This window comes from Rattus norvegicus, chromosome 8 (assembly GCF_021556685.1).
Source record: "Rattus norvegicus strain SHRSP/BbbUtx chromosome 8, alternate assembly SHRSP_T2T, whole genome shotgun sequence".
NCBI classification, from domain to species: Eukaryota; Metazoa; Chordata; class Mammalia; order Rodentia; family Muridae; genus Rattus; species Rattus norvegicus.
This window is the reverse complement of record NC_141541.1, coordinates 70,098,758-70,109,592: the sequence shown is the minus strand read 5'-3', so window position 1 is coordinate 70,109,592 and position 10,835 is coordinate 70,098,758. Positions and strand designations below refer to the sequence as shown.

The 10,835-nt window shown below is 48.5% G+C and overlaps 1 protein-coding gene and 1 long non-coding RNA gene across 2 annotated transcripts; one reads left to right on the top strand and one right to left on the bottom strand.

Moving 5' to 3' along the window:
* The first annotated feature begins 241 nt into the window (after positions 1-241).
* On the top strand, positions 242-1,574 carry Rplp1 (ribosomal protein lateral stalk subunit P1). The gene is made up of 3 exons (NM_001007604.2): positions 242-424; positions 832-906; positions 1,337-1,574. Exons 1-3 carry the CDS (start codon positions 353-355, stop codon positions 1,532-1,534), a joined length of 345 nt encoding a protein of 114 aa, NP_001007605.1. The 5' UTR covers positions 242-352; the 3' UTR covers positions 1,535-1,574.
* A 6,336-nt stretch (positions 1,575-7,910) lies between these two features.
* LOC148004189 (uncharacterized) lies at positions 7,911-10,589 on the bottom strand. The gene is made up of 2 exons (XR_015627756.1): positions 10,231-10,589; positions 7,911-8,406 (listed from the first exon to the last, which is right to left on the bottom strand). It is a non-coding gene; the product is annotated as an uncharacterized LOC148004189 (long non-coding RNA).
* Between the last annotated feature and the right edge of the window lie 246 nt (positions 10,590-10,835).

Sequence of the window (10,835 nt, the reverse complement as noted above, 5' to 3'; positions counted from 1 at the left end):
GGACCAGACAGATATGTTTTCCCTGGATAACTCTCCCTTTAGCCTGCTAAACCCTAAATTGGGCACTTATAATCTTAGCAAGCCCCAAAGGCCAGCAGCGCCGGAAATCGAACGCACAAATCCGGAACTACGTTATGCAGACCCCGCCTCCTGTCGGTTTTGGCCTTGCCCTTTCCGCCCCGAGTCCGGCACCGATTGGTCGGCGCGGCCCCATAAGAAGCTGCGCGCAGGCGCATGTGATCCTTTCCTCAGCTGCCGCCAAGGTGCTCGGTCCTTCCGAGGAAGCTAAGGCCGCGTTGAGGTGAGGCCCTCACTTCATCCGGCGACTAGCACCGTGCCGGCAGTCCACAACATGGCTTCTGTCTCTGAGCTTGCCTGCATCTACTCCGCCCTCATCCTGCACGACGACGAGGTGACGGTCACGGTAAGTGCGTGGATAACCGCGGGGCGGCCACGTGTTTCTGGGGCGGCCACCGGGCTCCGCTCGGACTAGTCACATTCTTGGATATTCGTGACTGGGAGGCCTACGGGGCGCATGCGCTCTCTGCTCCCCACGGGATCCAACTTGAGACACGTGAATGGCGGCCCCGAGCGCACTTGCTAGGCCAAGTGTTTAGAGTGGGTTGTTTCACCTTTGAGTTTTAGGCATCGAACTCAGGCTGTCAGGCGTACGGGACAATCCTACAAGCCTCTGAGCCACCAATCCTGGCCGTTGTTTTTATACGGTTGCTCTTAGCTCAAGCTCAGGGAACATAACTCTGTAAGGTACTTCTGTGACTTAGTTTTTAACTACATTTTGATCGTTCTGACGGATTGGCGTTTGTGTTCCAGGAGGATAAGATCAATGCTCTCATTAAAGCAGCTGGTGTCAATGTTGAACCTTTCTGGCCTGGCTTGTTTGCAAAGGTAGGTTTTGGGTTAGACTTGCTAATGTACGATTTCCACCGCCATTTTTGAGTTTTCTTAGTTTGTACTTAGTGTGGCCCTGGTTATTTATTTCGGGCCCTGGTTTCTAACACTCCATGGTGTGAAGATAAGTTTGGTTGCCCCCGAAGTTTGGGCATTTGAAAAAGTGAGATTCTTGCAAAAGGGAAAGTTACATTCTATTTTTACAAATAACTTTATAAATTCTTTGGGTTATTTAGAACAGTTTTTCCATCTATGGGAAGAAATTACTTTTTTGTACCTGATACAGGGCCAGCCTTCACACGAAATATCTTGATCATACATGGATTTACTGTAGTCCTTGACTACTCTGAGGGTGAAAAAAACTGAACTGAATCATTGAATCCTGAAGAACAAGACCAAAAGCCTTTTCTATATCTTTATGTTGTAGGCTCTGGCCAATGTCAACATTGGAAGCCTCATCTGCAATGTAGGGGCTGGTGGGCCAGCTCCAGCCGCTGGGGCTGCGCCTGCTGGTGGTCCTGCTCCATCTGCCGCCGCTGCCCCAGCTGAGGAGAAGAAAGTAGAAGCAAAGAAGGAAGAATCTGAAGAATCCGAGGATGACATGGGCTTTGGTCTTTTTGACTAAACTGCTTTTGTTAACATGTCCAATAAAGAGCTGAACCTGTGAGTAGGCCTGTCTCACTTGTGTGCCACAAAACGTTCAGAGATAGTAGCAGGCCCCAGGAATGTTTGGGAAGGAGGTTCTTGAGATCAAAGCCAGCATGAGTTAGTTGAAAAATAAGGCCTGGGTCAGTTACCTAAGAACTAGACCATTTTAGGTAGAGGAATGGGTGGATCTGTCTCCAGAAAGGTACCTTCAAGTGACTATTGGGTTCAGATAACCTGTTTTGTGCCAGCTATTTGATGAAAGCCCTGGGAGTGCTTAACTAACGCAGGGTCTCCCAATGTCGGGGCTCTTGGGGCTCTCAATGGAAGCTGTGGTACGCAGGATGGAACAGCAGCACCTAGGAGGGCCTGAGAACCTACCCCTCCACTGTTGCACCTTTCACAAAGCAGAAGCTTAAAGGGGTCAGGCCTGCAGCCGGAGTTGGTGTGTGGCTACAACTTCATAAGGATAGCTCAGTCCTTAGGACCAGAGCCTGAGGCTGGCTGGCTAACAGTTCCCAGGTGAGGTGCCAGCTACTATTGCTTCTTCCTTAGTGAAGAGGCAGGGAGTGGGTTCAAGGTCAGACTGAAATACAAAATGGGTAAGTTTCATATGTATGGTTTTAGTTGTATCAAGAACGGATGTGGCTCAATGATAGAATTGTGACTCTGGGCTTAAGATGTTGATCTTGTACAGCATGGCAGGACATGGGCTGTTATTTTAGTTTGGCTCAAATAGTTCTGGGCTTCTGGTCAGCTCTTTTGGATGCACTGCAGCTAGCTACACTTCTGACTTGTAATAATACTAGGGGGGTTATATTGTCCAATTAAAATGAATGTCTTTGATTTCTGGGACTTGTTAACCTCCCTCTTTACGGGACATTTCTCAAGGTAACCTTTTGTGGAGTTAGGGGGTGTAGAGTTTGAGAAAGGGTCTTAACTATACTATAGCCTTGGTTAGCCTGGAACTTTAGGTAGACCTGGCTGAACTCAAGAGTCACCTGCCTTTGGAATACGACGGGTGCACTGGGACTCTTAATTTTTTTTTTTAAGGATTTATTTATTTACTATATATGAGTACACTGTAGCTGTCTTCAGATGCACCAGAAGAGGGCATCTGACCTCATTACATGGTTGTGAGCCACCATGTGGTTGCTGGGAATTGAACTCAGGACCTCTGGAAGAACAGTCGGTGTTCTTAACCTCTGAGCCACCTCTCCAGCCTATGGTTAATTTTTATTGGATATTATTTACATTTCAAATATTCCCTTTCCCAGTTTCCTGTCCATAATCTTCCCTCCCTGCCCTTACATTCTACATTGGGGGTCCAGCCTTGGCAGGACCAAGGGCTTCTCCCATAGGTGCCCCACATGGCAGCTGGAGCCCTGGGTCTGTCCATGTGTAGTCTTTGGGTAGTGGTTTAGTCCCTAGGAGTTCTGGTTGGTTGGTACTATGGGGTTGCAAACCCCTTGAGCTCCTCCAACAGGGACCCCGTTCTCAGTTCAATGGTTTGGTGCTAGCATTCCCTTCTTTATCACACTCTGGCTGAGCATGCACTTGGGTTAATTGTTGCACTGAAATTTTAGTATTTGTGAGTGGAGACTGGATCAGGGATTCAAGGCTGTCTAACTAACCTGGGTTCTATGACAGCTGGTGAGATGAATCCGAGTAAGGGTACTTGTTAGGCAGACCTGGTTCATTCCCTAACTGTGTTAAGGTGGGTAGAGTGCTGACTTCACAGCAGCCTCCTGACCACAATGTCCTGTGCCCTGCCCGGCTACACACATGGGTACCTGTGATGTGCGTTTCCCCAGGAGCGCGCTGCTATTGGCAGGACCTCCTGATGGGAGGTGCTGCCTGTCCAGCACTGAGGCTCTGGGGTCCAAGTGGCTAGGCATTAGGGAAGCAGGGCCTGAATCCGGAAAATCTAATAGATGCAAATGGCCATCTTACCTTTAGAAAACTGGGTGGGACTCCATGGTCAGCTTATTACTCATGGCTTGGCTTTTTCCCACTCCCACTTAGAGGCTCCTGCAAAGGCCTGGGGATAAGGTACCACAGAGATGGGAGCTCAAAGATTTGTGATGTTATCAGGCGCAAAGCTGAGGGTTCATGACAGACTTTACATATAGGTAAACGTTGCTGTTACCATGGTGAACTAGTGCAGATGAGAACCTACTGTTGAATTTGACAGTTACAAAAGTTCAGGAGGCCCACTCCAGGCTGGATTAACATTACTGCCCTAAAATCCCGTTTTATGGGCTGCAAGCCTTGAACTCACTAGGTAGTAGAGAATGGCCATTATGATCTGGGTTAGCAGATGGACATACTAAGTAAGTGATGTGCCAACCAAGTTCCAGCCCCAGTCCCACCACTGCCAAAGGGAGATAGCATTAAGTGCACGTGCACTACGTGGCATTGCTTGTCTGACTCTAGTAAGCTCTGTACTGACCATTGCATTAGTATGCAACTCATTGTTGGTCTTGAATATGTAGTTATCAAGAGTTCAGTTCTACCTTTACAAATTGCAGTCTGGAGAGAATACAACGGTATCCACCAGCTATTACTGGGGCCCCAAGGGCATCAAATACACTTTATGGCAACAAGCAGCAGGTAGGTGGGCAAAGCCCGTCTACCTCATCCATTCACCTAGCTCACAGTCAAGCATGCCAGGGACAGGTCTGTCAGTAAAGTAAGCCTTGAGAGACTGGTACAAAGTCTGGCCGCAGTACCCGGCCCTGGCACGCTTAGCTCAGCGGCTCTTACCTACCTACTGCCCAGCAGACATCTAGGTAGATTCTCAAGTAGATGCTGGAGCTCGGCTGTAGGGGATGATGAGGGTGCAGAGGCATGGCACTTGGGCACCCGCACACTTTCTTAGGGACACAGGCACTAGAGGCTAAAGTGACCTGTGCACATCCCTAGGATTTGGAAGAAGATGCACAGAAGGTCGAATCCTGAAGCCTGGACCTCGCCAGGTTGGCTGGCTGTGGTGGGTATGGCCCTTGAGAAGGAGGCGGAGCATGGCTGCTTCTCAATAGCGCTGAGGCCTGTGAACCACTAGGGGGTGCTCGTAGGGCCATTGCTAGTGATGAGTGTCTGTGGCCTTGATTTTGAAGGGTTTTGTCTTGTATTGAGGAACTGTTTTGTAAAGTGAGATGTGCCAATTTTCATTAAGCGTTAGCACTGGGACAGGACACACATCTGAACTGGAAATGAGGGTCCCGTTTGTGCTCTGTGGTGGTGGGTAACAGTACCGTGGGGTTTATGGATGGTAGTCCATACTCTCCCGTTGTACTCTAACACCTTCCTTTGCAGAAGGCTGTTTTGCCCAGAGAAAACAGAAGATGCTTTTAAATTTTTTATTTCTAAAGTTTTGAATCCGGGCATTCTTCTCTATCCCAGGCTGGCCTGGAACTCACTACATAGCATAGTGTGGACTCCAACCTGCCGGAAACCCTCCTGCCTCAGACTTCCTGGCCGGGGTGGCACCTATGCTCCACATGACTGTGCTTTGCTGAACTTTGGGTTCTCGTATCCCGCTAAGGTCTCTGGGAAGCTGTTAAAAGCAAAGGGGCAAAAAAAAGAAGAAACTTCTGCAGCTTCCTAGGCCTCTCCATAGGCCACTCATGCGGGGTCCCCCACTTGACCAGCGTTTCTAACAGCAAACCCAGTTCCCCACGTACCCTGTGTCAGGCCTGATTTGGAGGGTCCAAGCAAATAGGCACTGTCTGGCCACTTAGTGCCTCTAAATCAAACCGGGGAGGCAGGAAAGGAATTTAATCAAGGTACTCATTGGGAGCAATGGGGTGATCTAGGCTCTCAGCCCTGTGTTTTGGGACTAACAAGCACTACAAGATTACACAGGGAAGGGTGTGTGTGGGCGAGAGACCTTGCCTGTCACCAGCCTTCAGTATAACTGATAATTACCACAAGACTGGTTCTGAGCACCTCCTGGGAAGTCATTGCAGTTGTCCCTTGAAGGGGCAATTTGTTTTCCATCCCAGGTGAGTGCTCCTGAGTGAAGGGACAGTCTTGTGGATGATCTGCCTGCAGGCGCCCGCTCTTTCTGGAAGGTTTAGATGACTTAGGTGCTCTACGGGTCCGGGACAGGGCGTTGTAAGTCTGGCTGTGGATGATCTGTTGATTATGCCTCATTTTCTCTTATCTCAGTGACTTCTGCTTAAAGGGGAAAGGTAGCAGGCACTAGGTGAAAGGACAGGCTGAACGGAGCAGGCATCTGTCCCAAAGTGAAGGAGGCGGGTCCATGGTGAAAGCTGCAGGCCACCCTTTACCCTGCTTTTCTCCACTCACTACGCTTTTCTGCAGGCCCGAGTAAAGAGTCGGTGGGGCTCCTGCTTTCCTTGTGCCTACTGAGTGGACCAAGCATAGCAGGTGTCCATTGAAAGAGTGCATGAAGGAATTTGTGGTCTCATTGGGCTGTTGAGCTGGCCCATCAGGTAAAGGCACTCGCTGCCAAGCCTGACGACTTGAATTCAATCCTAGACCCACATGGTGGAAAACAGGGGTGTGTGTGCAGGGATGGTTCAGTGGTTAAGAGTTCATACTGCTGGGGCTGGGGATTTAGCTCAGTGGTAGAGCGCTTACCTAGGAAGCGCAAGGCCCTGGGTTCGGTCCCCAGCTCCGAAAAAAAGAACCAAAAAAAAAAAAAAAAAAAAAAAGAGTTCATACTGCCATTTTGGTGGACCCAGGTTTGGTTCCTGTCATCCATGTAGCTCACAACCATCTGTAACTCCAGCTCTAGGAGGTATCTGAAGCCTCGGGACTCCATGGGCGCCTGCATTCACTTGCACACACCCGCCATCCACATAAAATTACAAATAAGTCTGAGCAGGATGTTTTGGGGCACACTTTAAACTCCAGAAGTCTGGAAACAGGCAAGAGGGTTGCTGTGGGTTTGAGGCCAGCCTGGTCTACATAGAGAGTGCCAGGTCAGCCAGGGCTACACAGTGAGACCCTGTTTCAAAAATAAATAATAAGCAAATAAGTAAGCAAGATGGCTCAGTGGGTACACATGCCTGTTGTTGGCAAATGGATGGAACTAGAAAATATCGTCATGAGTAGGTAACCCAGAGCCATGGTGTGGACTCACAAGTGGGTATTAACCCAACTACAGCATAACCATGCTATAATCAACAGTCCCAAAGTAGCCAAATAACATGGAGGGACCAAGAGAGGATGCTCGAATCTTCCTCAGAAAGGTAAATAAAATAGATACTGGAGGTGGATGGAGGGAGGGAGCAGGGTGAGAGAGGGATGGGTTGGGGAGTAAGGTGGAGGGGAGATCAGATGTGGAGAGAACAGGGGAGAGAAGGAAAATTGGCCATGGGGGTCGTGGTGGGGGACAGGTAATCTCTAGGACTCAGCAGAGACCTTGGGATGGGGTCTATGGGTACAATTCTAGCTGAGACTGCTAGCAGTGGGGAAAATGGATCCTGAAGTGGCTACTTTCTGCGGACTCCCAGTGGAGGGATAAGGATATCAATCCACAAAACTTCCAACCAAAATGTGTCCTGCCTATAAGATGTGCAAATTTGACTGCTCCAAATTGAGACCCATCCCATAGGCAAGAACCAATCCATGACTATTAATGATACTCAGTTATGCTTGCAGACAGGAGCCTAGCATAACTGTCCTGTGAGGGGATCCACCCAGCAGCCAGTGGAAAGGGATGAAGAGACCCACAGCCAAACATTAGATGGAACTCAGGGAAGAGTTGGGGGAAGAATTGAGGGACTAGAAGAGGACAGGGATTCCACAGGAAGACTAACCTAGACCCTTGAGGGCTGTTGGACCTAGGTCCCTGCACATTTGTAGCAGATGAGCAACTTGGTCTTCATGTGGGGACCCTCCAAACAGGAATGGGGGCTGTCCCTAACTCTGTTGCCTGCCTGCCTATGGATCCCTTTCCCCTAAACAGGCTGCCTTGTCTGTGGGAGAAGATGTGCCTAATCCCGCAGTGACTTGATGTGCTGGGGTGGAGGGATGGGGGAGGGGAGAAGTGGGGAGGTGATACCTAGAGGGAGGCTCCCCCTTCTCAAAGAAGGGGAGGGAGGGATGGGAGAAAGGTTCTGCATGAGGGGATACTGGGAAGAGCAGGAGACAGATATTGGGATGTAACATGAATAAGTAAATAAAGTTTTAAAAATGGGTGCTGCCAACCTGATGGTATGAGTTTGATCCCCGGGATCCACATAAGGAAGGAGAGAAATGACCCCACGGTTTTTGCTCTGACCTGCATTTGAATGTCACACTGCATACAGCCCCCTCCAAATTAATGGTAAAAATGATCTTTAAATTACTAAAGATGAAATTAGAGAAGTAATTTGCTGGGGTTTTTTTAGTTTGTATGTTTTAATGATGAGGAAGGTCAAATACAGAGATTTCAGGATTAACGAAAGTAGAATTGTGTGCATGCTGGATTGGGTTGCTTACAAATGAATTTGTAAGGATGCTGTCTCAGTGCTGCCTCACAGTGGCCAGTCATGCGAATGACTTCACAGCTCAGCGCTCCTACGCTTAGGGTGGTGGTGGTGTTGCTATTGGACCAAGGAGTGAGGGGTGGGGGAGCCCACACCTTGGTAAGAAAAGACAAGATTGTGTGTCAGCCTGCGATCTTGTCCAGGGGAAGCCAAGTGCACTTGCATTTGGTCTAAGCTCCTTTGTAATTTACTCTCGCACACTTGGCTTTTCCTCTTCGCACTCTCGAATTCATCTCTTGTCTGAGCCAAGGATGTGGCATGCCCTGTGCCCCTCCCTGCTCCTTGAAGAAACAGCCACGTGAGGACCAGTTCTGCTTTTGCCATGACCTTTCAGAAATGTTGCTGTGTTCTGTAAATAAGAAAAGCTCTTGTGAAATGGAGACCTGGGTTAAAGTTTGCGTCATCTGGAAAATTAATTGTTATAATTGTCATCTTCCTTTAATTGTTATGTTATTATTATATTTAACTTTTTTTTGTCTTTTTGTATTTTTGGTTTTTTGAGAGAGGGTCTTATGTAGATCTGGCTGTCCTGGAACTCACTATGTAGATCAGGCTGGCCTTGAACTCAGTGAGATCCATCTGCCTCTGCCTCTCAAGTGCTGGGATTAAAGGCCTGTGCCTCCATGTCTGACATTTATTTATTTGTTTGTTTGTTTGTTTATATTTTTTTGCTTGTTTGTTTTTTGACCTAGCTGTTCTAGAACTCACTTTGTAGACCAGGCTGGCCTCAAACCAAATTATAGTCCTTTGAAGACCAGGAAGCACTGGTAACTTCTGAGCCATTTCTCTAGAGCCCCGTCAGTTGTCTGATTTGTTTTTATTTTCAAATTACCATCACTTGGTGTGGGCATGTGCATGTTCAAGGACATGCATATGGAGGTCAGAGCACAATAGCTCGGAGGAAGCTGTCTTCTCCTTTTACCTTTCTGTGGCTGCTGGCTATCTAAGCTCAGTCCGTATTCTTGTTCAGGAATGAGCCATCTTGCCAGCCCTGTCCCCTTGTAGAATGTCAGGCATTTTGTGACTTAGCCTCTCAGGCGCTGGAAAATTCATCCGGAGGATTGATGGCTCTATCTCTTGGCAGACGTGATCCACACAGACAACGCCTCTGTTTGCTCCTCCTCTCCTCGGTGCTGTTTTCTTGGTTAATTTACTTGGCTCTTCCACTGACTTGGCTGCGTATCTGCACTTTGATCTAAGCCTTTAAGTCCCTTTGTGAAAGAGGATGGAGGACTCCGTAAATTAAATAGGAATCAAAATACTGGAAGGTACTGTGTGTAGCTGTGACAATAAGTTCTTTGAGCCGGTCTTAGCCGGTGGTTGGATCCAAGTTGGTTTTAAGACTGACGGGTTTATATGGGCCAAAGGTTTTAGGCCGTGGTGTCTCTTTACTTGGGGAATGAGAACCTTATGTGAATGAGGCCAAGAAGGAAGTGGGAAGGTGTGTTATGAGATCCGGTGCTGTTAAGATTTGTTTCCTTATTCAGAGTCCCTCCAACAACACCATCCCCGGTAATATTGCATCAGTGTAAACACTCAAAGACAAAATATTGGTGGTTTATTGGGATCAGAAATATTTTCCAGGCAGGCAAGGTGGCTCAGTGGTTAAGGCACTTGCTGCCAAGTCCGCCTACTTGAGTCGAATCCCCAGAACCCACATGGTTAGGAGAGGACTGACTCCAGTATGTTATACGTTGCCCTCTGGCCTTCACATGTGTGCTATGGCATGCACACATGTGTGCATAAGCACAAAACAAATAAATAAACATCTTTAAAAATCTGCTCCTACTTCTGCCTCATTCTTCCTCCACCCTATTTTTTGGAGACAGAGTCTCACACAGCCCGAGGTCTTAAATTCCCTATGTAGCTGAGGTAACCTTGAACCTTCCATCCCGTTGCCTCCCTCTGAGTGCTGGGACTACAGGCCTGCACCCCCACACCCAATTTATGCGGTATCTAGGATGGAACCCAAAGTGTCCTGTATCCCAGTCTCTCTCCTAACTAAGCCACACCCACATCCCACCTCTGTTGTGCCGCAGCTGCCGCCGCCATTACAGCTTTTTGTTTTCTTCTTGAGACAGAGCTTCATGAAGCCCAGGCTGGCCTTAAACTTGGTATATAGTCAAGGCTTGCCTTAAATGCCCACTCCTTTTTGCCTACTCCTGCCAGGTACCTGAATTACAAGCCTGGTTTCCTTGTAGTCCTCTTGAAATCCATTTTCCTGGTAGGTCAAGACATCAGTGTTCTGAGACTTCAGAGTCAATGAGCTTGGTTCTGGTCTGACTTCCTGTGGGGTCCTGTCAAGGTCTGGGCTTTTGCCTACCCACCAGAAGAGCTGGCTCCTGGAGTGGGAAACGGTGAAGGCGGAGATTGTGTGGAAGAAAGAGGCCTTCTTTTGCTTCAGGGAGCTGTGGGGTGACATTGGCCAGCCTCAGTACTACCCTGGACCTCAACCTCCTGGCCTTTGCACCAAGGACTTTCAAGGACTCCAGTTTTGGCTTCCCACTCCCTGGCTTGGGCAGTGAAGTCACCTTCCTGCCCCAGAGCCACCTCAGCTCCTTGCTCTGTTTATTCTCAAGCAAACCCTTCCTTCTGTTTACTCAGCAAAGATTCTTCTAAGACAGGCTAAGCACACCGTTTACTCTGCTAACAAGCCTTGGCATATACAGGGAGACTCGTGTTGACTTATTCTTGAGCCTTCGTTGACATTCACTGGGTAACACAAACACAGGAGGCAGCCTGGGAGCACAGGCCTGACACAGCACTAGGAACTTGCCT